Genomic DNA, 26,079 nt, shown 5'->3' with positions numbered 1-26,079 from the left:
AAACTTAAGCCTAACCTGGGATATATGAGGTTATATCAAAATGACAAAGCAAAAGCCTTTCCTAGCACTTGGAAGGCTGGGAGAAGACTGTTCAAAGACAGCATAAACACAGAGGACCTGACTCAAAAAATAAACTGAACTGTACACATTACAAATTAAATCAGACAATGACAAAAAAGTCATCACATAAAGGAATATAAAACTATTTATTGACCACTGTTCACCATTATTTACAATAAAGTAAATATACAGTTGGATGACATTCTGATACTACAAAGTTACTTTTCTGGCTCGTTAAACCAGAACCAAATACTGAAAAGATTGATCCTACCAGTAAGGACTGAGTCAGGGTAAAGAAAAAGCATGCAGTCATTAATTGACATTAGCAAATTTTGTTCACTATGTCAGCATGTTTTAAAACTGCTAACATCTCTAACCATGATCCCATTTCCACAGCAAACAGATTCCATGAAATATAACCTTTTAGTACCGATTTCAACTTTCTACAACGGAATGGCTCACCAGATGGGCCTTTACCACATCCTGGCTGACCTAGATAGAGCTCTGCAGACCAGGCTGGCCTCTAAATCAGAGATCCATCTGCTTCCAGTGTGCTGGGATTAACAGCATGCACCACCACACTCCGCTTAAATCTTGTCATTAAATCATACTATTTTGTCTAAGTCCATTTTCTAAAGGGGCAGTTAGTACGGACAAAATTTTGTAAATAAACTACTGTATTCACATGATAATACAGACATTCTGGTGGTTGCTTTTAAACTATCCAACAAAAACTGTCCAAGTAAGTAGAGAATCTGCTTAATCTGAAAGGTTATGGTTTCAGGAAAATGTTCATAACAATGGAATCTCATCAACTTGTATTTTCATCTCTAGTTCTTTTGAGTATTAAAAAACAAGACAAAAGAAAAAACAGTTACCTAAGTGTTTTATGCATATACACGCATACAAACAAAAAACCATGAATGGTCCTTCCGCGTCCCAGTTAAAAATAAGAGTACTGGCTGTAAAATCTCCCTAGCATTTAAGAAAAGCTGTTCTTCAAGGCTGAGGAAATACAACATGGTATCAAATATTCTATTGTTAAAGGAAGCAACTACAGAAAGCTCTTATTTGCTCAATGGAATCAGTGCCTTTTGATGCAGAACCAAACCCAAAAATATCCCAACTACTGTCAATACTTTCAAAACCAGCATATCAAACTTGATTTTCATTAGAACGCTATTTTTTCACACTAGTAATTCAAAACCCAAGATCCAGATTTTATATATATATAAATATATATAAAAATGCAAACAATTATTGCGCTTCATCTTCAGGACAAGAATGCCAAGTCAGCCTCTCCTCATAAAAGGCAATGACAATCTGAGGACACTTCATATTCGCCTCCTTTGCCAGCACCAAATCAGCCTCATCTGAGTCCTTCCTGTTGTGAGGAAAAAGAAACTGGTTAAACAGTACACATCAAATGAGATCCATTCAATAAATAGTAATTAAATAAAAATCAATGGAAGCACTACTAGAAGGTTGCATAGTAGCTGTGGTTACTAAACGTCATTTCTATTTATTTATTTAATTTTTAATCACAGATCATTCATTTCTATCCCAGCTGTAGCCCCTTCCTTCTTTCCCTCCCAACCTCCTTCCAAGTCCACTGATAGGGGAGGTCCTCCTCCCCTTCCATTTGACCCTAGCTTATCAGGTCGTCTTCAGGACTGGCTGCAATGTCCTTATCTGTGGCCTAGCAAGGCTGCTCCTCCCTTGGAGGGGGGGGGAGGGGGGGAAGGAGCTCAATGAGCCAGTCATTGAGTTCATGTCAGAAATAATCCTTGTCCCCCTTACTAGGGAACCCACTTGGGTACTGAGCTACCATGGGCTACATCTGAGCAGGGATTTATATCCATGAATGGTCCTTGGTTGGAGAAACAGTCAAGACCCCTGTGCCCTGATATATTTGGTCCTTGTGGGGCTCCTGTCCCCTCTAGGTCATACTAACCCCACCCCCCCTTCTTTCATATGATTCCTTGCACTCTGCCGAAGGTTTGGTTGATTCTCAGCATCTGCTTTGATACACTGCTAGGTAGAGTCTTTCAGAGGCCCTCTGTGGTAGGCACCTGTCCTGTTACTTGTTTTCTCCTACATCCAATGTCCTTCCCATTTGTCTTTCTAAGTGAGGATTGATCATCTTACCCCAGGTCCTCTTTCTTGTTTATCTTCTTCATGTGTACAGATTTTAGTATGTTTATCCTATCTTCTTATAGGTCTAGTACCCACTTATAAGTGAGTATAGACCATATGTGTCTTCCTGCTCCTGGGATACCTCACTCAGGATGATCTTTTCTAGATCCCACCATTTGCCTGCAAATTTCATGATTTCCTTTGATTGCTGAGTAGTATTCGATTGTGTAAAAGTACCACAATTTCTGTATTCATTCCTCCGTTAAGGGACATCTGGGTTGTTTCCAGGTTCTGGCTATTACGAATAAAGCTGCTACAAACATGCTTGAATAAAGGTCTTTGTTGTGTACTTGAGCATCTTTTGGATATATGCCTACGAGTGGAATAGTTGGATCTTGAGGTAGCAGTATTCCTGATTGTCTGAGAAAGCGCCAGATTGATTTCCAAAGTGGTTGTATAAGTTTACATTCCCACCAGCAATGGAAGAGGGTTCCCCTTTCTCCACAACCTCTCCAGCATGTGTTGTCACTTGAGTTTTTGATGGGTGTAAGGTGAAATCTCAGGGTCATTTTGATTTGCATCTGTCTGATGGCTAAGGATGTTGAGCATCTCTTTGTTTCTCTGCCATTCTATACTCTTCTACAGAAAATTCTCTGTTTAGCTCCATACCCCATTTTTTAATTGGGTTGCTTGAGTTATTGCCTTTTAACTTCTTTGGTTCTTTATATATATCAGCCCTCCGTCAGATGTAGAGTTGGTCAAGATCCTTTCCCAATCTCTAGGTTGTTGTTTTGTTCTGATAACAGGGTCCTTTGCTTTACAGAAGCTTTTCAGTTTCATGAGGTCTCATTTATTGATTGTTGCTCTTAGAGCCTGTGCTGATGGTGTTCTGTTCAGGAGATTGTCTCCTGTGCCAATGAGTTCTAGGCACTTCCCCACTTTTTCTTCTAACCGATTTAGTGTATCTGGTTTTACACTGAGGTCTTTGATCCACTTGGACTTTAGTTTTATGCAGGGTGATAAATATGGATCTATTTTAAAAATATGGAACGCTTCACGAATTTGGGTGTCATCCTTGCACAGGGGCCATGCTAATCTTCTCTGTATTGTTCTAATTTTTAGTATATGTGATGCAGAAGCAAGCACACTTCATCTCTCAAAAGAGGCTATGCATTTAAGTTCCACTTACTGTGGCAATCTGCCTCAACCTCTTGAGGGCTAGGATTAAAGGCACAAACCACCATGCTCAGCTAGTTACTTTCCATCTTATGATGAGAACTACTTAAGAAACCTTGTTGGGGCTGTTTGTTCTTCCAGAGGTTCCGAGTTTAATTCCCAGCAGCCACATGGTGGCTCACAACCATCTATTATGCGATCTGATGTACATGTAGACAGAGCACTCATATACATTTAAATAAGTCTACAAACAAATAAATAAATAGAACCCTTGTATATAACTTTCACGGAATTAACTTCCTTCGCCCCCAATCCCAGGCCTTTAATCCTCATACTTGGGAAGCAGAGCCAGACAGAACTCTTGAGTTGAGGCCAGCTTGGTCTACATAGAGAACTCCACACCAGACAGGAATACACAGTTAAGACCCTGCATATCTCCCACCAACCCCAATTACCCTAGTGCACGGGCCTTCGTGCACACTCCCACACCCATCCCTAACCAATGAATGTACCCATCCTTTCATATTTACTTTAAATGGTACTGAGGGCCAGTAAGATGGCTAAGCAGGTGAAGACATTTGGCAGGTTCTGAATCACACCCAGGTGGAGAACGGACCCCTCAAAGCTCTCCTAACATGCACCATGGCACACCCACTCCCCTTCCCATTATGCATGTACACACAGCAAAAGTGAAACAAAACAAACAAAAAATCCAGCAAAAATAATTACCTTTGCACTTACCATTTCATGAGAAACATTAATTCTCCACTGCTATCTGTGGCACCGATTATTCGTTCAGGATCAAGACCTCTAGCAAAGCCCCTTGGTTTGTCAGCCTGTTTATAGGGGGTTAAGTAACAGACTGAATAAATATTTCCACACAACAAATAACATTAAACATTCTTTATGAAATGCAACTTTCATCAGAACTCCCTACAGTGAGCCAGGAACAAGTATACAAGTTTGGTAAGAACACCATGCTTAGGGCTGGAGATGTAGTTTTAGTGGTAGAGTATTTGTCTAGTATTCAAGAATCCTGGGCTTGGTTCAGCACTTGGTAGCCGGAGGCAGAAACATCAGGAGTTAAGATTAAGCCTGGGTTAGAGAAGACCATTTCTTAATAAAAATAAATAAGATAAAAAAAAAAAAAAAATCTTACTATGTAGCCCACATTAGTCTCAAAGTTTCAACTCTCCTGCTTTAATTCCTTGACCATTAGAACAGTATGCAACAACATACTAAGCAATTACACACTCTTGAAAATTAAATTTAAAAGCCTATAAACCTAGCACTTTAGAGGTAGAGACAGAGTAAGTTCAAGGCTAGTCTGGGCTATTTATAGTGAAACTTGACCAAGAACCACTCCGCCAATGAAAAACAGAAACAAGTAAATAAATATTCAGCCACTTATAATAATCTCAGTACTAAGGAAGACTGTAAGTTTAAGTGTACCCTGGGCCACATAGCAAGATGGCCTAAAAAGTATACATATAAAAAGGCCCCAAGGGGCTGAAGAGATGGCTCAGCAGTTAAGAGCACTTGCTCTTATAGAGAACCTGGGTTCAATTTTCAGCACCCACATGATGGCTTACAACCTCCTCTAACTCCAGTTTGGGGACTCCCTCTTCTGACTTCTGTGATAGCTGCACAAATACATGTACTCAGAAGATCCCATATTAACATTTTAAAGGGAATATTAGTTATTATTGCTGCACATGGTGATGCAAGCCTTTAATTCCAGCACTCTGGAGGCAGAGGCAGGTGGATCTCTGAGTTTGAGGCGAGCCTGGTCTATAGAGCGAGTTTTAGGACAGCTAGGGCTATGCAGAGACCCTTCAAAAAAAAAAAAAAAAAAAAAGTTATTAGGTCTATTTTGAGTTATATGACTTGTGATTGTCTTTACACATTTCTCCTAAAACATTTCATACATGAGTGGTATCACAGCAAGCCACACATGGTGCCATGAAGCCCTGGGATTGATCCAGTACTTGGTAGATGGAGGCTAGAGGATCAGGGTGTTAAAGGCTAGCCTGGGCTATATGAAACAGTCTCAAAACATAATTACCTTATTTTGGAGACAAATTTTCTGAAGCCTAGCTAGCTTCAAAGTCTCAAAGCATTTTTCTTACCTAAGTATGCTGGGATTATACGTATGAACCAGCATGGCCAGCCCGACCTCCTTAGAGTAGACATTAGAGAAAATCCTCTCTATCACAACATGCTTAACACCCAATAGGTTTGTTTTATCTATATGCATGCTTGTACGTATTTGTATAAAATTTTTGTTTTTTAAAGATAGGTTCTTATTGTAGGCAAGGCTTACTATACAGCTAATGACCTTGAATCCACCTGAGTGTTGGGATTACAGGTGAATGCCGGTCTACCCAATTTCCAATCAGTTCTGTACTTAAACTACTATTATTTAGTTTTTTCTTTTGGTGTCATTTACTTTTAAAGTTATATGTATCTTTCGGAGGGCAGAGAGGGCGTTGAATCCCCTGGAGCTGGAGTTACAGACAATTCTGAGTGCTTACAAGGTGCTAGAATCTGAGCTTGGGGGTTTCTATAAGAGTAGTCCATGTTCCTTAACTACTAGTACTTGAAATCTGTTATCGTTAAAAAAGATTTATGTGTTTCAGTGTTTTACCTACATGTATGTCTGTGCACCATGTGTCTGCTTGGTGCCTCCAGAATACAAAAAGGTGCTGGATCCTCTGCAATCGGAGTTACCAGACTGTTGTGAGCCCCGAGTGGGTGCTGGGAACCAAATGGGTCGGTCCTCTGGAAGAGCAGCACGTGCTCTTAACTGCTGACCCAGTTCTTGCCCTAAAGTTGTTGATCTTCCCCTTAGTCCCAGATACCACAAAGGGTCTCACTATGTACACCAGGCTGGTCTGGAACTCAGAGACCTGCCTGCCTCTGCCTCCCCAGTACTGGGACTAAAGCCACGCCCCACACCTGGCTATTTTTCAATTTCTAAAACAAAAAATATTGGTAATTACAGCCTACACAACTCCAGAGTGTAAATATTTAATAATCGAAAATTATCAGTAAACTAATATTACTAGTTTCACATCAGTGTAACCAGGCTCTAAAGTCAGACTATCTGGGTTAGAATACCAATCTAGCTCTTTAGCTCTGTGGGTTTGGGTTAAGTTAATTAAGCTTTGTGGTTCAGGCTTATTATTTATCAAAACCAATTAGTACCTATGGGATTGGTTTTTGGTAGTGTTTCAATATAAAGTAGGCCTTTTAGAATACCGCTGGCTCAAGTTCTGCTTCCCTTATACATACACTTTACTTTCAGATCTCCATCAATCTTTTCTCATCTATACAATTGGATCATTACCTAGACTTAACAATGTAGGCATTAAGATTTAATGTCCTATGTGCAAAGTTATTGATACCTAGTTCAAATGACCACATCTGAAACCCACAGTCTTTTACCAATTAAATGTGTGCTGAATGCTTTGAGTATGAGCCTAATTCAGTTCCAACACCTTTCCTCCAATTATCATACTAGGCCAAGAGACAGGGTAAATACAATCTGTTTAAAGGCAAGGGTAGAGGATACCATATTTTTGCCACCTGTGCCTGGCTCTGTAAAAGGTTTCTTTCTTTTTCTTAACTGAATTTAAAAGCACTCTAGGGGCTAGAGCGGCTAGATGCATTTGCTCCACTAACAAAGAATCTGAATTCAGCACCTACAATGGTAGCTCACAACCACCTGTAATTTCAGCCCAGAGCTATCTGATACCTTCCTCTACTCTAGCTTCTGGGGACACCAAACATGCATGTGGTACACAGACATATGTATATGGAGGGAAAACACCCCACACAAGAAGTATTCTAGTTTTAGTTGGGCATGATGGCACATGACTTTAATCCCAGCACTTAAGAGGCAAAGGCAGGCAGATTTCTGACTCTGAAGCCAGGCAGAGCTACACTGAGAAACCCTGTCTCTAAAATACCTCTTCTATTCTCCTTTTTAAGCAGAAGTCATAGGAAACATAATGAGTGGTTCAAGGCCACTCTCTGATACTTGAGACCTTGCCTCAAACCCACCCTTCAAAAGGAAACTAGCCAGAGAGGGGAAAGGACAGGTAGATTAAGTAGAACAAAATATAATGGTAACCATGTATGAAAATAACCACAATGAAACTCATTATTTTGAATGCTAACATAAAGAACAAAATATGAGTAAAAGAAAATTCTAGCTAAAAAAAGAAAAAAAAAAAAGTCAAAGTGATTAAAATTCAAGTTTTATCAACTTCTGACAAGACCCAGTCTAACCAGCAGTTATACTTACAGCATCTCTTTTCTTCTTCGATTTGCTATCATCAGATTCACTGTCAGATAAAGATTTTCTTTTTGTACCATCTTTTTCTTTACCAGCTTTTTGAGAATTAAGAAATGCTTCAATTAATTCTGGACAATCTAAATTTTCTTCTGGTTCCCAAGTATTATCAGCACTGTGTTCAGTTAAAGGAAACAAAAAGTTGATTCAATTAAACATTGCCATTACCTAGACCTGTTTATAACTATCTGGAAAAAGTTTCCATATGACAAACACTAAAACTAGGAGAATAGTAACAGAAAAGAATGCCCTTCTATTTTAAAAACGTCTAAATTCTTAAGTGACAATCTGCTACTTTACCCCAAAGGCAGTTGAATACTAGTATTTTTCTGTTCCATAAACAGCTCACTTTATGTAACCCTAGTTGGCCTCGAACTTTTTATGTAACCCGGTTCTGATCCTTCTGTCTGCATTTTCTCTCACAGGCAGTGTACTTGGCACTGGGGAGCAAACCCAAGGACTTGTGCACTCCCGGCAAGCACTCCCCAATCGGTCACATGTACTATAGGCTGTGAACTCTAGCACCAAGATTATAGTGGCCTGGCTGTCCTGGACTCCCTCTGGAGACCAGGCTGACCTTAAATTTGCAGAGCTCCGCCTGCCTCTGCCTCCCGAGGTGCTGGGATTACAGGTGTGCACCACCACAGCCCTGGCTGAGATATTCTCAAACGTGTAACATTCAGTTTGTGGTTCGTACGCAACTTGAGAAATGATATAAAGGCGAAACTAAGCGGCACCTCGCCTGCTGTATGGCTTATAAAGCATCAAAACTACTTTTCCCTGTTCTTTTAAAGATACAGCTTCACTATGTAGGCTAGGTTAGCCTCCAACCCTGCTTCAGCTTCCACAATGCTGGGACTACAGATTGTACAATGCTCAGGCCAAATTTTTTTTTTTTTAAAGAAAAAAAAGGGGGAGCATTTGGAGGAAATAAAAATAAAATTTTAATTGCAGAGTTCATAGTTGTCACTGGAACAGCCATGCACACTTAATGCAGCATCCACTGCTGCTACTCATGCAGAGGTGGTAAAGACAGATCAGTGGTCCACAAAGCCGAAAGTAGTCACAAATACGAGCTGGCACCAAATGACGTGAGGAATGGTGCCATTAATAGCAGACTTGGCCTACTGATATCTTCAGACTATAAGACTGGCAAAGTTTAATTTTGGGAGGAGGGCTGATGCCTCCTATTTAGTGTTATTTTCAGTATTGTCTTCTGTATTATAAATATGATACGGAGCATGTTAGACTCTTAGCCATAGATACTACAATTAGTACATGTTTAATACATTATAATGCTTTACTGAAAGAACACATTAGGACATGAAGATAAAAGCATGGGGTAGGAGGTGGAAGAGATGAAAGGAAAGGAGAATCCATTACAATACACTGTTTAAAAATGTCATAATGAAAAAAAAATATGACATTTAATCCTTTGCATGCTGGTTTAAAAGTTAATGCTTCAGTGAACTTTAGTTTTCTAAGTTTGACTCATAGCAATAAATTAAACTCTAATATGCTAGGTTTCAACTACTAATTTTTTTTAAAATCTTAACTTTTTAAGGGTATGAAAGTTCTTCCTTGCAAGTAAGCTCGCATTTGGGATCGCATATGTAACCTGATACTTTTAGAGGTTAGAGGTGGCACTGGACACCTTGGGATTTGAGTTATGGACAATTATGAGGCACCACGTGGGTTCTGGGAATTGAATCTGGTCCTTCATAAGAACAAATACTCTTAACCACCAAATCATCTCTCCCAACCCCCGAAGACCTAAATAAATCTCAGACAAGATAATTCTGCAATCAAAACTGGCTTCAAACAGATCTCTGGGCAAACTGGTAAGATATTTATGCTAACAGTCAAGCTGAAGGCTATTCTCAGTATAATAAAGAGTGCTGGCCAAGCACACACAAGATCCCTGGGTTCAACCCTCTGGACCACAGAAATAGGCATGTGGTGGTGCATGCCTATGCAGGGGGTGGTGGAGCCAGAGTTTAAGGTTATCCTTGGCTATAAAGCAAGTTCAAGACCAGCTTGGCATTCCTGAGACCTTGTCTCAACAGAACAAAAAAGTGAGGCCAAGTGAACACACATAATTCCAGCACCTGAGGGGAGGGACAGGAGTCCGAGGCTAGCCTGTGCTACATGAGACACCCTGGCTCAACACAACAGAACCATAAGAAGTACTGAGGTTTCTTACTCTGTGAACCCCTTCCACTTCAGGAAATACTCCACCTTCCCATTCACTACACGACGGTCCAGCACTTTTTCTACCACAAATTCTTCAGGCTCTGCCTCTTCAACTTTTTTACTCTTCCCATTCTGTTTCTTTCCCATTTTTTGCTAAAACAAAAGAGAAATTAAGAAAAATTTAAAACTTGAGTACATTTTAAGGCCAAATTGTTTATCTGACACATTTTTTTTTTTTTTTTATTTTTACTATTTAACCCTCCAACCCTTTAAACTTTGTGATCAGGGTAGGACCCTCCTAGAAAGTCAATACAAAAGCTTTGCTGCACTGATTTACACTTATAACCCAATACCCTTCAACAGCATGACAGAATTATTTTTAAAAAATATACCACCTGAGAAACAATTTAGAATTTCAGATTTCCAGGATTCTAGTTTATCAGAATTACCACTCATTTTATCACAACAAAGTGACAAATAACTAGAAAACATTAGATAATGATAGAGAATGGAATAAATATTAGTAGTTGTGGTTTGAATGAGAACGGCCTCTGTAGGCCATATTACTGGAATGGTTGGTCCCCAGATGGTAGAACTATTTAAGGATTGTGTGGCCTTTTGGACAAGGCATGTCACTGGAGGGGGATGAGAGAGGGGGGATGAGTCGGTGCTTAGAGGCTTCAAAGTCCAGCGTCATTTCCATTTAGCTCTGCCTTGTGCTTGTGGAGCAAATGCAACCTCTTAGCTACTGCTTCAGTGCTTGCTATACCTGCTGCCATCTTCTCACCAGGATGGTCATGGGACTCACCCTCTTAAACTATAAACCTCAATAAACTCTTCTGTAAGTGGCCTCGGTTATGGTCATTATCACAGCAATAAAAAAGCAACCAAAACCTAAGTGTGATAGTTAAAAACAACAACAAAACAGCCAAGACAGGGTCTCATGGAGCCCAGGGTGGCTTCCAGTTCACTCTGTAGGCAAGAGGAGCCTGAGCATGCCATCCTCCAAAGTGTGTGCCCCAAGCCCGGGGTTTACAGGTGGGACTGACCACACCCCATTAAGTGAAGTACTAAATGCAGCAGAGTAGATCTATTAGAAACCCAGCTCCAAGACATTCCTCTCCCAGCATCATCAGTTTAAAACCAAGTCCCAAAGACCAAATTAACTGCAAAATCAACTATAGGCTCAATGACGGAGACCATAATTATCACATATAGATAATTTTCCTGACCACTCAAATAAACCCAAAATACTGTTACTTTCAAGAGTCTAAAATGCTGGTTTATTTCCTCTAGTGGGAGACAAATTACTTCCTCCCTGGGTTATCAACCTAGAATCTTAACTGGATGCCAGCTCAGTTTATTTTTGAAAGAGGAGCACAAGGCAGGCATGACAAGCAAACTAGTAGCACCCAGGAAATCGAAATTGGCTGTTACCATGGGTCCAGACCTGGGCTATGGAGGAAAACCTTGTCCCAGATAACAAGAAAAGTGCTTTTTCTTTTTTGGGGAGATGAGTAGGAATAACATTATTTATGAGTTGTTTTCCAAGCAGATTTGTTAAAGTGAAACTAGGTGTTTTAAAAACCCTGAAATGGTTAATTAGAAAGCAGTCCCCATGGAATACCAAAATAACCCAATAGAGTATGCTCAAATCACCTCATCTCCACAACAGTACTATCTGTCCTTTAAAAATTTTGAGATACTAGCCCAGTCTAGCCTTTAATTTGCTGTGATCCTCCAGACTCAGCCTCACCAGATGCTGAGACTGTATGCATGCATCACCATGCATAACTACAGGTGTTACTTAAAAAATTCACAGGACTCCAATCAAATCAAAACAAAAAACCCTTAAAGGCCCAGCCCCTCATACCATCTACCAAAAGAAGGATCCACACAGGAAACATCAGCAGCAATACCTCAAGACCACTAGGACAGTTAAACCTGTCAGCATATAAGGGCATATCCACGCTAACAATACCTTATGGAATTTGCCAGATGACCTGCTTTTATCACTTAAGGCTTTAGCCTGTACTTGGTCTTCTATAAGTGAACAGAAAGGCTTCAGATCTAGTTTGCTCTGAAGAGGAGTTGAAGTCATGTATGCTATAATGATGTCACAAATTGGTCAGAACTCAAGGATCAAAACCTATGTTCTGCATTAATGCCCGCCTTCATAAGCTTGTGATCAATGTGTCAGAATTATTGTAGAACCATAACTGTAAATGTCTTTTTTTTTTTTTTTAGAAAGGGTTTCTCTGTGTAGCCTTGGCTGTCCTGGACTCACTTTGTAGACCAGGCTGGCCTCTAGCTCTGAGATGAGCCTATCTGCCTCCCTGAGTGGTGAAACTAAAGGTGTGTGCTACCACAGGCCACTTGTAAATTTTATTTTCTTATATAAATCTCTTTCCAGACAGGTTTTGCCATGCAGCCCTGACTACCTAGTATTTTAGAACTGCCTCAAACTCAAGGCAATCTGCTTGCCTCAGCCTCTCACAGGCTGGGATTACAAACATACACCTTCAGACCCAGGGTTTCTCTATGTAGACCAGGCTGTCCTTGAACTCACAGAGATCCAGATCACCTGCCTCTGTCTCTGGAGTGCTGGGATTAAAGGTGTGTGCCACCACCGCCTGCCTAACCCAGTTTTAAGCCTTTTAAAAATTTAATTTGACAAAAATAAACATGGCCTTCTAACTTTGCCTAACTTGCTAGAAAACCTAGAATACAAACATTGGGTTTAGCAACAGTCTGGAAACTGCTTAAAAGAAACAAGAATTGATCCACTGCTTCAGTTCCTAGACATAGTCTGTAATTCTTGATCCTGGTAACACAATGCAGCTGTATCTGATCACTCTAAGTACACAATATATCTTCGAAAATTCTGAACACTTCGTATCTCTACAACTCAGCACAGACTTAAAGGGTAATCAGGCCAATCAACAAGACTGTATTATGGGTGGTGAGCAGCACCTGTGTGGAAATCAGAAACAATCTTGTGAAATCTAGCCACCTCACCATACCCAAACATGCATTTTAAATCTCAAAACAAAAGCACCCAGAGAAAGCTGTACTATGCAGTACTCCTAAGATTAGATTTAAAAAAAAAAAATGCATTGTGACCCTTCTTAAGGAAAGCCAAGAACACTTCAAAATTAACAACTCAGTTTTTCTTTGGAGTGCTGACAAGTGCATGGATGCAATTCACCTGCCTCTGCTGGGATTAAAGGTGCACCCAAATCATGTCCTGACTGATTTATAACTCTCCCAAGCCCCCAACAGGGTTTCTCTGCGTAGCTCTGACTGTCATGTAACTCACTCTGCAGACCAGGCTGGCCTCTAACTCAGAGATGTGCCAGCCTCTGCCTCCTGTGTCAGAATAAAGGTGTGGGCCACCACCACATGGCTTCTTAGTTGTAATTTTTATTTAAAGAAAAAAAAAAATCCTTCAATTAAATTTCTTACAGATTTTATGTTTTCACAAACTTACCAATGTAGTTTTATTGGAGGCCATTTTTTTTTTTAAATCGGAGATTTGAAGAGCTATTGCAAGAAAAAAATGTAGGAGAGTTAAATTTTCACGACACACAAAAGGCAACTGCAAGTTTTGTGTGGATTTCAACTTGCACATTTCAGGTAAAAATGCAGGGAAGCAGTTCGGTTCCTATGCTATTAGTGTTAACAAACCTGAGTACGACAGTGATTTCACCAAGTCAGGAAAGATACCTTACCAGACGCACTGGCACCTCAGACCGCCTTACTTGGTGATCACTTTTCAATCTAAGGCTTATTTCAACAACTTTAATGTTTTAGTTTGTATGAAAGACAAGCTTCTGACTATTTAATTAACTTATATTGCTAAATTACCGTTAAGAATTTTTTTCTCTAGATTTATGAATAGTCCAAGTAGCTCCTCTATAATTCCATCCTGATTTTTTTCAAAAGCCCTCCCTCATCAATCAAGATGTAAAAAGAAAAACACTACGATGTCTCAGTACTATTTCCTGGCCATTTGGTGGTGGTGGGGGAGTATCACTCTCTATAGTCCAGTCGGGGCTTCAACTCCGTGCAATCCTCCTGCCTCAAGCCCCTCCAAATACTGTCCTGATAAAGCTAAAAGGAATTGACCTCCTCCACGGCCGCTCCCCTTCGAAGAGGACCCCTTCCCTGCTCGATTCCCACGTCCGGAGGCCCAGGCCGGGAGCCCGCCCCCCACTCGGGAGCGCGGGCCTCGTGGCCAGGGCGTCCGCGGGGGGAAACAAAGGCGGCAGCGGGGGCTCAAGGGCACTGCGCCACGAGCCCGCGCCTCCCCCTCCGGCGGCGGCCACGTAGCGGCGAGCGCGCCCCGGGCCCAGGCCTCAGGCCTCGCGGCCGCACGGCCCCGGCCGCGCTCCCCGCGGGCCCGCCGCGCGGCGGGGGGAGGGGAGGCCCGCGCTTTGTCTGGAGCCTCGGCAGCTGTCCCCCGGCTCCCACCCTCTCGCGCGACACCACGACGTCCCCGGGCAGTGGCGCGGCGTCGCGGCGAAAGGCCCCGCCGGCCTGGCCGCGGCCCGGGACGGAGCGCGGGGCCCGCAGCCTTCCCCCGCCAGCCCAGGCGCACAGAGCATCCTGACCCCGACCGCCGCGCGCCGCAATGGAGAGAGCAAGCCACCGACTTCACCGTTCAGACGCCCAGGGCCGCGGATCCTGCAGAGTCTCCCGGCTGCGCGCTGCAGCTCAGCCACATCCGAGGGGAGGGGGCGCGCGGGCAGCTCGGCCGAGAGGCGGGGGGGAGGGGAGGCACCGCCCACGCCCGGGCCGCGCGGGGCCCGCCGGGAACGCGGCCTGCGGGGGGCGGCGCGCGCGCCACTCACCGTCCGCAGCGTGGCGCCCGCGGGGGGGTCTCCTGCGGGAGGGGGGCGTCCGGCGGGACTGCGGAGGCCTCGCTCTCTTTCTCCCTGCGTCGCCCAGCGCGCCAACGCTGGGCTCCGCCCACCTCCTCGCCCGGGGCCTTCGGGGCGGGGGCCAGCGCGTGTCGTGCTTGGGGCTTCAGGTCCCTCCGGGCGGGGCCGAGCCCGCACCCCTTGGGCCGGGCACAGGGGTTTGTGTGGCTCGAGGAGCCGGAGATGGGACGGGCGAAGGCGTAGCTGCGGGGAGCGCGCTGGGGCGGAGAGGGCCGGCCGCCTGCGCTGCGGCTCAGGCCCCGCCTGCCGGCGTTAATTTCAAACTGCGCGACCGTTTCTCGGCTCCCTGCGCCGAGGTGGGGGCCGGACCTCGTTGCGGGCGTAGTGACACGCCGGCCGCGAGCCCTCCGCAATTCACTGAAGGCAGTTGCGCAAGTGATGTAAAGCCTCCCCGCTATCCCCGGGGGGGGAGGAGCACGCACTTGGCGTAAGGGGCGTGTGGCGCCTTCCCGCCATTGGCGGCGGTTAGGACGTTTACGTAACGGCCTGACGTCAGCGGGGACGCGTTAGTGGGGGGAAGGTTCTAGAAAAGCGGCGGTCCCGGCCCCAGCGGCAGTAAGCAGCGGCGCCGGGTCCTGTGTGCAGGTGCTCCGAGCGGCGCAGTTTCTCGAGCGGCGGCTGCTCTCCCCCCAGCGTCAGGACGAGTCCCGTGCGTGTGCGTCCGCGGAGGTCTTTCTCATCTCGCTCGGCTGCGGGAAATCGGGCTGAAGCGACTGAGTCCGCGATGGAGGTAACGGGTCTGAAATCAATGAGTTCATGGGAGAGGGCATGGCGAGGCCGCAGGCGCCGCCGTGGAAGCCGGCCGTCCGCCTCCGAGGCCGGGCGGGGGGAAAGCGGCCGCCCGAGCGGCGGTTGGCCTCGGGGACGGGGTCGGGGAGCGCCGGCGGAGGCCCGATTGTCCGAGCGCCTTCCCCGCCCTCGGCCGCCGGGCGCCATTTCCCTCAGCCGGGGTGGGGGATGGGGCCCGGCGGCCGCGGCGCGGCCGGCCTGCTCGGGGGGCTCGGGAGCGGGCCGTCGTGGTCCCCGGGCGGTGTGCGCGGGCCCGAGGGCCGGGGGTGTTCGCGGCGGAACGTCCGGGGGCCGCCGGGGGCCCCGGAGCCGGCCCGCGGAGCGCCCCTCCCCCAGCCTCCCGGGAACCGGATTCGGCGGCCGCCATTTTCCCGTCTCCTTCCTCGCAGAGGTTTTGCTTCCACCAGCCCTCGGGGCCGCTGGATTGCTCTCTCGACCGCCGCGTCCGAGTGGCTAATGACTGCTCTTTCTTTTCGGGATGTTTTCCTACCGCCCCGAGGTGGATTTCGAGTGTTTTGAGCTTGATCTCTAAGAGTCCTGCGCACCTCGTTACAGGCGCTCTGCCTTCCCCTCGATGAAATGGCGCCATTGCGTTGAGAAGCCACACAGAAGAGCGGGGGGGGGGGGGGGCGCCGCGCGAGCCGCCCTGGCGCGGGCCAGGAGAACGTAGTGCCGCCAAGGCCCGGGGCGCTTGACGAAGAGCCTTGCTGCACAGAAACGTTCGGTTTTTCTTAGCCCTTAGCTCGTTTAAGGGATTTGTGAGCAGGACCTTCCTCATGGAAAAATCGGGGTGGGGGGGCTCGTCCGTGGTCATTAGGGGTGCTCTGTTATCTTGGGCGGAGATTTTCTTTTTTTTTTTTTATTTTATTTTAGGATATGTTTATTATCCTAAAGGATCTTTCTGTTCGCGATTATTTTTAAGGGAAGCTAGGATTTTTGGTTAAACAAGCGGCTCCTTAACACGTGGTGGCCATGTTAAGGAAATTGACTTCATAGTTAATGGTTGGTTGAAGCATGAATCAGTGAACATTATCCATGTAGTAGGTACATAAAAACAGTTCTGGGCCACAATGTCTTGAACTTTGTCATTTAGTTTTCTGATTTTTTTTTTTTTTTGCAATCATGGCTGATCATTGATAAGAATAAGGTTTTAAGTTTGAGGGTTATTGGTTATTTCTTTGACCCTAAGCACGTTTATAAAATAACCTTGTTTATAATCGATAGTGGACGTCGGGTAAGTTTGGAAAAAACTGAGGTAAGTAATGAGCTTTTGCTTTTTGTTGGTGATATGAAGAAATTTGTAGGTGAATTTTATATTTGCAATTTAGATTTAGGGAGGCGTATTTGCTGACAAGAAGAATTACCTCGAAACTCCATTTGCAGTCATGCTAAGTAATTAAAAAGGCATTTGAAACGTTATTCCGTTACAAACAACGTATTTTGCTCATTTTTATTTTTCTTCAAATTTTGAAACGTAAAGATTGTAATAGGCATAAAAAATACTTTTTTAAAAGTATTTTGAAGAACCTTGTAAAGTTTGGGTTGAGCAGTAATGAATTTATTTTTTTTTTTTATTTTTTTTTTTTTTGTAATTTAAATTTTCTACTGCTTAGGCAATCACAATATATCCTGGCTAGTATGATCTAATTTAGGAACATCTTGATATTTTTGTAGCTTAGTTATTGGTAAGACAGTAATAAACAGTGTGTCTTCACTTGTCCCGAAGTAATGGGTGTTTAATGCATTACATTAGCTTGCCATTTTCCAAATAGTGAGATAATCAGACTTTTTTACTTAAATTTTTTAAGAGAACCATTTCATCCGTAGTGTATCAGATAGCCGCTAAATTGAGCAAGTTAAGCTCCTTTAGTAAACAGTAACCTTTAAAAGTGAATTTGGAGTGGTGGATAACAATGTGTGCTTGTTAGATTGTGCTCCAGCCTGAAAAATGTGTAAGTGCTGGCCACAATCACAGTAAACCTTTGGAACTTTAGATGGTGATGGCTACAGGACTAAATTTTTCTAAGAAAACTATTTTAAGGTGGTATGTATTATCTGGAGTTTTCAACTTGGAGCTTGAATCAGAGTTGGAGGATTCCCTCCTCCCCCTTGAGATACTTACAATTAACACCAGAGGGGGCAGTTTAAGGAAAAGCAAATATGCAGCTTTCAGAAGCTGAATCCTGAACTGGCAAATTTGAAAACAGGAGCTACCTTTTTTTTTTCTTTTTAAACACAGTATGAGTAAAATTCTGTGTTTGGGTTGTAGAATTTAATGAAAAATTTCAAAAGAATTCTTTAATACAGCTTAAGTGACCACAGAGTTGGGTATGATGTTTTTGAAGTCTGATAAGATTAAAATAATTTGTCAATTAAAGTTAGATCAGGTTTTAATGATTTTGAAATTTGTGTAGTTCAGCTGAGGCAATTTTTGGTGTAACACAACTAATATGCAGTTTAACATATGGTTTAAATTTGATGTAAGTTTTTTTTTTCCCCCCCAGAAAACTTTAGAAACTGTTCCTTTGGAGAGGAAAAAGGTACTCTGCCAGCAGGTCACCTCATATTTAAGAATTTAATTTCCTGCATACGAAGAGGAAATGTGAATAAAAATTGAAATGATATTTTCCTTTGCAGAGAGAAAAGGAACAGTTCCGTAAACTCTTTATTGGTGGCTTAAGCTTTGAAACCACAGAAGAAAGTTTGAGAAACTACTATGAGCAATGGGGAAAGCTCACAGACTGTGTGGTACGTTAACTCTGAAAGTCTGGGTAGAGATTGTAGTTCTTATGCATATATTTTGGGTGGTTAATCATATTGAAGAAAGTTAGTGTTAAAGACTTACTGGTTGGTATTACTAGTACATAACACATGAAATTAGATGCTAACATCTTCTTTGGTTTTAAAGGTTATGAGGGATCCTGCAAGCAAAAGATCAAGAGGATTTGGCTTTGTAACTTTCTCATCCATGGCTGAGGTTGATGCTGCCATGGCTGCAAGGCCTCATTCCATTGATGGAAGGGTAGTTGAGCCAAAACGTGCTGTAGCGAGAGAGGTGAGTGAAGCACATTGGATTGTTGTGGGTTTTTTTTTTTTTTTCTGTTTTTAAATGATAGCTTTTTTTTTTTTTTGTAATTGTATTTCTGAGACTAGCCTCTTTAAACCTATTGCTGTATCTGGAGGAATTTGTCCTACATAAGGTGTGTTCATTTTGATGTGCTGTAAATTGTTTATCTGTCAGGGTAACTTGGTCATCTGTTACAGGAGTCTGGAAAACCAGGAGCCCATGTGACTGTGAAGAAGCTGTTTGTTGGTGGAATTAAAGAAGATACTGAGGAACACCATCTTAGAGATTACTTTGAGGAATATGGAAAAATTGATACTATTGAAATAATTACTGATAGACAGTCTGGAAAGAAAAGAGGCTTTGGTTTTGTTACTTTTGATGACCATGATCCTGTGGATAAAATTGTATGTAAGTGTCTAGGTGCATGAGGTGTGGTTTGTATATAAAATATGGGATATATTACTATCTATTCTGTTTGGATTCCTTGTTAGAAAGTGTTGATAATGGTTGTCAATTTTTTGTTCCAGTGCAAAAATACCACACCATCAATGGTCACAATGCAGAAGTTAGAAAGGCATTGTCTAGACAAGAAATGCAGGAGGTCCAAAGTTCTAGGAGTGGAAGAGGAGGTAACAAATTACATTTATATGTGTATATATGATTGTTTGTCTGAGTGCTTGCTACTAATTAGAACATATGTCCTAGGTAACTTTGGTTTTGGAGATTCTCGTGGTGGCGGTGGCAATTTTGGACCTGGACCAGGAAGCAACTTTAGGGGGGGGTCTGGTAAGTTTGTGTTTTGAGTCTTTTGAAAGGTGTGATGTACTCAGTTTTTAATAAAGTGCTTTTAGATGCAGGCAGACATTAGCAGGGTTTAGACTAGCACCTAAAAACCAGTTATGAAAACTTAATGCTTCAGTACTTGGGAACAAGAGGTAGCAGGATTAGAAGGTAAAAGTCATCCTGAGCCACGTACATACATATATGTAGAATTCAAGACTAGGTTAGGCTATATATGTCTGTCAAAAGATTGAATCGATAAGATTATTCCTTTTTAATGTGTTTCTGTTTCAATGAATGATTGTAGTGAGATTTTCCTTAAAATTTGGTGCTAAATACTTTCAGTCCTTCATATTAAAAACATAAATGGGCCTAGTGGTGTACACCTTTAGTCCTAACACCCTGGGAAGCAGAGGCAGGTGGATCTCAGAGTTGGAGGACAGCCTGGTCTACAAAGTGAGTCCAGGACAACCAAGGCTACACAGAGAAGCACTGTCTGAAAATACCAAAAAAAGAAAGAAAAACCATTTTTGCTTTTAAAGTTAAATAAGGCTTTCTGGGTCCAAACCTATATTTATAAAAGTGATATGTGGAGTGGAATTACCATGCTTTGATGGTTTTCCCCCATGAGTAAACTTGCAACATTATCGGTCATCCTTATTCCGAGATGCTAGTAGATAGTGTAGAGAAAAATAACTAACTTGGCTGTGGTGTTTTTTTTTTTTTTAACAGATGGATACGGTAGTGGACGTGGATTTGGGGACGGCTATAATGGGTATGGAGGAGGACCTGGAGGTCAGTTTTTTTAGTTTGATTTATGTATCTTAATATATTTAAATAGCATTGTATTTAGTGCTTGGTTAAATATGTATATCACGCTTGCCTGTCAGTATTTGGGTGATAGTGGTTATTTGACTTTAAAAATGCATTTAGAGTTGTTACTAAACAATATGCCTGTGTAACTACAGTACAGTGTAAAGTTCCATTTTAGGAGTTTTATATACTTGCTAAAAAGCCAAGAGTATTTGAATATGAGGTCATGGTGCTAGAGGGGTTATATATTGAGTTCTTAGTGCTGGTGATCAGCCTGCCAGAGTTTATAAAACTACTGGCATGCTACCCCTGTATTTCTTCCTCAAACTAGAAACACAAGTTTTAAATATTTTCTCGTTCAAAGGAGAGTTGTGTTATTACCGGTTATTGTAAGTTACTTTATATAGTGGTTTGTACCCTAGATGGTGAATATGTTTAGTCTAGAATAGATTTTATGTAGCAAATAATTCATCTTTAAAAGTTATGTGTTTTTGAAAAAACAAATGAGTGTAATAGACAATTCAAATGGAATTGAGATTTAAGCAATTACTTAAAGGCTTATTTTATAATAGGTGGCAATTTTGGAGGTAGCCCTGGTTATGGAGGAGGAAGAGGAGGATATGGTGGTGGAGGACCTGGATATGGCAACCAGGGTGGGGGCTACGGAGGTGGTTATGACAACTATGGAGGAGGTAATAAATTCATCTACAACCTTTATGTTGGAATTTGGATTAGAATTAATGACATTTATTTTTATTGTCAATTAGATGCTTTAAATTGTAGGATTGTAGTTAGGTGTAATAAGTTTATTTTTGTAGAACATTTGTCCTCAAAGCTAAACATTAGTTTTAGTTCGATGCTTGTGTTTTCCAAAGGTCTGTTAGCTGGTATTTAATTATTTTACAGGGAATTATGGAAGTGGAAATTACAATGATTTTGGAAATTATAACCAGCAACCTTCTAACTATGGTCCAATGAAGAGTGGAAATTTTGGTGGTAGCAGGAACATGGGAGGACCATATGGTGGAGGTAAAATTTACTAAAGACTTTGGATTCTGCTAGATGGTTTATTGGGGCGGGGGGAATAGAAGTCAATCTGATAGGTACTGTTAGGTTATTCAGGCAGTAATGTTAAGTGGATTTATTTTTGCTGGTGGGTAGGAATGGCATTGTTTTTAGACAGTATGTAGTCTAAGTCCACCATGCCCAGTTAAGGTAGGTGAAAAAGTTACTAGTGCTATTAATCCTGCCAAAGGGGAAATGGAGGCAGAAAGATCACCTTTTCAGGGTTGCCCTTGTCCTTCATATGAAACCATGTCTCAAAGTACAGTATTTGCTCTTCATTTAGCTTATTGAGGCTTTTAAAATTTTTGTTCCAATTTTAAGACAAATCAGGCGGCTTGTGTTTAATTAAAAGTAGTAAGCTTAAGATGGTGTCTGTCACATTTCACATGCCTTTAATCCCATCACTCCTAGCAAGGCTGGCTACATGCAGTTAGAGACCCTCTGTCATAAGACCAGAAGAAAACTTAAGTTGCCAACATGTACTAAGCATGTTTCTTGCTTCTTTCAATCATTATAGGAAACTATGGTCCTGGAGGAAGTGGAGGAAGTGGGGGCTATGGTGGAAGGAGCAGATACTAAGCTTCTTCCTGCTTACCATGGGTAAGTAGTTTTTGAGTTTTACAATTATTATTATCGTGGGATAACTAGCTGCAGGAGTAAAAACATTTTAGGATCATGTTATCTTTCCTTAAAACCTGGGTAGATGGATAATTTCATAACCTATTTTTTTTTACTCTTTACTTCTGTTGAAACAGGCTTCACTGTATAAATAGGAGAGGATGAGAGCCCAGAGGTAACAGAACAGCTTCAGGTTATCGAAATAACAATGTTAAGGAAACTCTTATCTCAGTCATGCATAAATATGCAGTGATATGGCAGAAGACACCAGAGCAGATGCAGAGAGCCATTTTGTGAATGGATTGGATTATTTAATAACATTACCTTACTGTGGAGGAAGGATTGTAAATGCCTTTGAGACAGTTTCTTAGCTTTTTAATTGTTGTTTCTTTCTAGTGGTCTTTGTAAGAGTGTAGAAGCATTCCTTCTTCGATAATGTTAAATTTGTAAGTTTCAGGTGACATGTGAAACCTTTTTTAAGATTTTTCTCAAAAGTTTTGAAAAGCTATTAGCCAGGATCATGGTGTAATAAGACATAACGTTTTTCCTTTAAAAATTTTAAGTGCGTGTGTAGAGTTAAGAAGCTGTTGTACATTTATGATTTAATAAAATAATTCTAAAGGAAATTGTGTAATTATAGACTTTTTATTTTAAATAAGTTAAGGAGTGGGTAGTATAATTAAGGTCCATTGCAAAGCTGTTGTTGTATTTGTGTAAGATAAATGCTGGTCAGATTTTTAAGTGTGTTGTCTGCAATTCATCAGGATTAAATTATCTAGTTAACTGAAGGGATATCTCTGCAAGGAGAAACACCTTTTTAGATCTTTTAGATGCTGCTTCTTCAATGCAAGGAAAGGAAATAACCCCAGCGAGGTACTCTTCAGGGACACAGGTCTAGTACAAGAGAACTCTTGACGACTAAGCTCAGCCAGTCTTAAAAAACTGTGCTGTATCTACAAAGCTTTAACTACAGTAGTTGATAAGGATGCCAACGAAAGCTGAGGGTGTAGAGCAAAGTAGTTCTAAGCTTCAGTTAAACTTCTTTAGGTAAGATCTTATTTACTTTTTCTTTCTTAATTTTCCTCCCTAAAAGATAAACTAATAAACTCTTCAATGGTCTTTCAGTATAGTGGTTCTTACGTAGTTTAACATAGCTATAAATTTGAGTTTAACATAATAAACTCAAGATAATTTTATAAACCCTGTTTTCCAATCTGTCATTTACTTAAATTATTTTGGTTGTTTTCCCCTTTTTTTTTCCTTTCTTTTTCCCCCCCTCCCTCTCCATGAAGATTCAGGTGCTTAACATATCATTTTTTTCCCTGCTGGAATTTTAGCATTGCTATGAACCATGGACAAGTATATTCTGCTGCCACAAAGACTGTAAAGTGCTTCATTTCAACAGCTGAGGCAAGCCAAGTGATCATTAATAAAGCTTTTCTTGCTTCCTTCAGTGGTGTTGGTAGTAAAATGGTAGGTAAAAGTTAGGCTGCAAGTTCAATAAATGAGCTTTACCTATCACTCCACCCTTGTGTATTTATTCACCTATTCTGGATCAAGAAGTTTGAGTCAACTAGGAATTTTAAGGCATTGTTTCTTATTTCTTTGTGGTCCTAACTTAACATGCTAATTAGGGACGAAGCTGTGACAGGTTAAGGATAGTGTCTTAACTACATTAGAAATTTCTGTACAAAAACAACCAAACCCTTTTTTGTGTACCCTGTACTAAATAATTGGGTTAAAATGTGGTAGTAAGTTTTTGCCCATTGTCCTGCCCTAAAACACTGAGGTTGGCTACTGAAATTCCTTTCCTAAAACTGCCCTCTGATTCTCGGCTTTATTGCCTTTTCAAAACTGTGATGTTCAGTGCTTATACACATCAGTGAGTCTGCTTTAATCCTAAAAACACCACTGAGGTTATTTAGGTTCTTTGGACAAACATGATAAACTTCTTCAGATACTTTTTTTTTCCTTTGGCAGGAAGGTGTCTTGCTGCAGGTAACTAATGAAGAAGTGGTCAACCACAGAGTCTTCAAGAAATAAGAAATTCTGTACCATCTGAAAGTAGTTCTTGTGGTGCCTTCATTTAAGAAGCACTTTTAAGATAAAAGGGAATGTTTTCTGATTAAAAATTTCATTTAGTACAGGTTCTTGATAAAATTATAAAATGAGTACTGTTTGTAAAAAGTAACATCAAATTAGATAAGGATAATGTGTTATGTTTTAAATTAGGATTTGTGAGTAGACAGAAAAGCTATTTTGAGTACAAGTTTTATAAAATAAATACTTTTGTATCCAAATACCTTGGTGTAATGTTTACACATAAGTGTGAATCTTGTTCTGTCAACATTCAGTTGTCTACAAGATCGTCATCCCCTTAGGTTTTTAAATTAGTTCTTCATAAAACTATACATTTACAGCTTTCATTCTATATTAATAGAGAAATGAGAAGAGGGCATTACTTGCTGTCTTTAATAAAATGCTCATTATGAACTGCATATTGCTACAACTTTCTCTGAACATTAACAGTGGCATTCTGAATCTATGGATTTTAGCCAGGTAGAATGTTTCATGTTAGTTTGCATTTGCAAAACACCAATGATCTAACAAGTATGAGTTCTAGTCCAGTTTGTATTTGTGGATGAGTACCAGTGGTTAAACTCAAGTTTTGTGGTTTACACTTATTGGGACTTTTGAGTTAAAACAACCAGAACAGTTGCTAACCTGGTTTGGTTTTGACAATAAGGTAGTGTGTACAGGTAAGTTAGTGGGTAATGAATGTGAGCTCTTAGTAGCTTGAGGATTAGTATGTATATCAATAATCTGTCCAGATACATGGCTTCCAGTTAGCAAAACCGAAAGGTAGAGTGGCAGAGCATACCACTTAGTCACAACACTTGGGAAATTGGGAGATCAAGGCCATCATGGTCTACATTGTCAGCTGCAAAATGAGAGCTCATGACCTCGCTCAATAAAGGCTTAAAAACACATCTGCATTGCACAAAATAAGGAACATGACAGACAATGCCATGAAAAGAATGAACTGATGGTTCATGGAAGGTATGAAAGAAGTGTTTGTTACTGAGGCTTTTACAAACCAGTATGGAAGGATCACTGAAGGCATTTGACTTACTATTGGGTTTTAGTTTTTCCAATCTTGAGTGTTGCATACATTGCTTTTGGATACTCTGGGTCTAGATGAAGGACCTGTCTTAGCCATGCCACTGGGAACTGAACTTGGGTTCTGGAATTATCTTGGTGATTCTAACAACAGTGGTGTAATGACAAGTGGTGTTGGAAGTTAATCTGCATTCTGGTAACCAAATGTCATCCTCAGACTGGCAAAAGGCCTTTGACCTGAGCTATCAAACTTGGAACATTGGGTTTTTATTAAAAAAAAAAAAAGACAAAATGGTAACAACTTTGTATATGTGGCTTGGTATATCCAATGCATGGTAGGTAGGATTGGCCTAGAATACTATAGTAAGTGGATAATATGAGGGGATAAAACACCTTGCTTTATAACTGGTCAAGTTTTCCTTTAAGGAGTGCAGATCCCAAATGGTCTTGTAGATGATCCTGTGCAAATAGTGGGGATTTTGACACGGTGGTTGTCAGATGTGTTAAAATTTTACTTTAAAAACTGGCCAGGTATACAAAGGGAAATTCAAGGCTACAGAAAAACTCATGAAAGGTGAATATTTGCAGTTTATGGTGTTGTATATGTCTAGCATGTGTGTAATGCTGAGAATCAAGCTTGGGTCCTTGAGAAGAGCAGCCACTGAATGCCCGTTTCTTTTCCATTCCCCATTGCTATAATGCTATTCCTGGTTTTTACTTTCACATGCTACCACAGTTGGGTTCTTAGTACACAGTACTTTGTCTACCACGGTTGGGTTCTTAGTACAAGTGATTCATGCTCATGTGTATAGAGCATGGGTTCGCATCCCATGTACAAAATAAGGTTTACTGTGAAACCGGACTTACTGCCACATACGCTAATTTCAATCTAAACCTGTTAACATTAAAGCCTTTTAACATTTAGGAAAAGACTAATTGTTGTCCTTGCAATCTTACTAAAT

The 26,079-nt window shown here is 41.5% G+C and overlaps 2 protein-coding genes and 1 non-coding gene across 14 annotated transcripts; 1 reads left to right on the top strand and 2 right to left on the bottom strand.

Moving 5' to 3' along the window:
- Positions 1-187: 187 nt before the first annotated feature.
- Positions 188-15,233, bottom strand: Cbx3 (chromobox 3). Of its 6 annotated transcripts, none has more exons than XM_055611891.1 (6): positions 14,776-15,233; positions 13,413-13,465; positions 9,933-10,075; positions 7,682-7,844; positions 4,114-4,208; positions 188-1,444 (listed from the first exon to the last, which is right to left on the bottom strand). In XM_055611891.1, exons 2-6 carry the CDS (start codon positions 13,434-13,436, stop codon positions 1,318-1,320), a joined length of 552 nt encoding a protein of 183 aa, XP_055467866.1. In that variant the 5' UTR covers positions 13,437-13,465; positions 14,776-15,233; the 3' UTR covers positions 188-1,317. The 6 variants fall into 6 exon arrangements, with proteins under 6 accessions (XP_055467866.1, XP_055467865.1, XP_055467864.1 ...); XM_055611890.1 differs by lacking the exon at positions 14,776-15,233 and adding an exon at positions 14,536-14,714; XM_055611889.1 differs by lacking the exon at positions 14,776-15,233 and adding an exon at positions 14,578-14,714.
- On the bottom strand, positions 3,235-3,342 carry LOC129680298 (U6 spliceosomal RNA). The gene has a single exon (XR_008720666.1). It is a non-coding gene; the product is annotated as a U6 spliceosomal RNA (small nuclear RNA).
- Positions 15,234-15,377: 144 nt separating the features above from the next.
- Hnrnpa2b1 (heterogeneous nuclear ribonucleoprotein A2/B1) lies at positions 15,378-24,297 on the top strand. Of its 7 annotated transcripts, XR_008720664.1 has the most exons (13): positions 15,379-15,595; positions 18,159-18,194; positions 18,292-18,402; positions 18,563-18,709; positions 18,919-19,129; positions 19,249-19,350; positions 19,427-19,507; positions 20,234-20,296; positions 20,887-21,006; positions 21,221-21,343; positions 21,897-21,979; positions 23,335-23,470; positions 23,978-24,297. XR_008720664.1 is itself a non-coding variant. In XM_055611884.1 (12 exons), the coding sequence occupies exons 1-11, from the start codon at positions 15,590-15,592 to the stop codon at positions 21,956-21,958; spliced, it is 1,062 nt and encodes a 353-aa protein (XP_055467859.1). In that variant the 5' UTR covers positions 15,379-15,589; the 3' UTR covers positions 21,959-21,979; positions 23,978-24,297. The 7 variants fall into 7 exon arrangements, 6 of the variants coding, with proteins under 6 accessions (XP_055467863.1, XP_055467859.1, XP_055467860.1 ...); XM_055611884.1 differs by lacking the exon at positions 23,335-23,470; XM_055611885.1 differs by lacking the exon at positions 23,978-24,297 and having other exon boundaries at positions 23,335-23,523.
- The last annotated feature ends 1,782 nt before the right edge of the window (positions 24,298-26,079 follow it).

The sequence above is a fragment of the Psammomys obesus genome, unplaced genomic scaffold, assembly GCF_907164565.1.
Source record: "Psammomys obesus unplaced genomic scaffold, mPsaObe1.curated_primary_1811, whole genome shotgun sequence".
Lineage (NCBI taxonomy): Eukaryota > Metazoa > Chordata > Mammalia > Rodentia > Muridae > Psammomys > Psammomys obesus.
The sequence above is the reverse complement of the archived record's forward strand: the minus strand, read 5'-3'. Positions and strand labels throughout refer to the sequence as shown.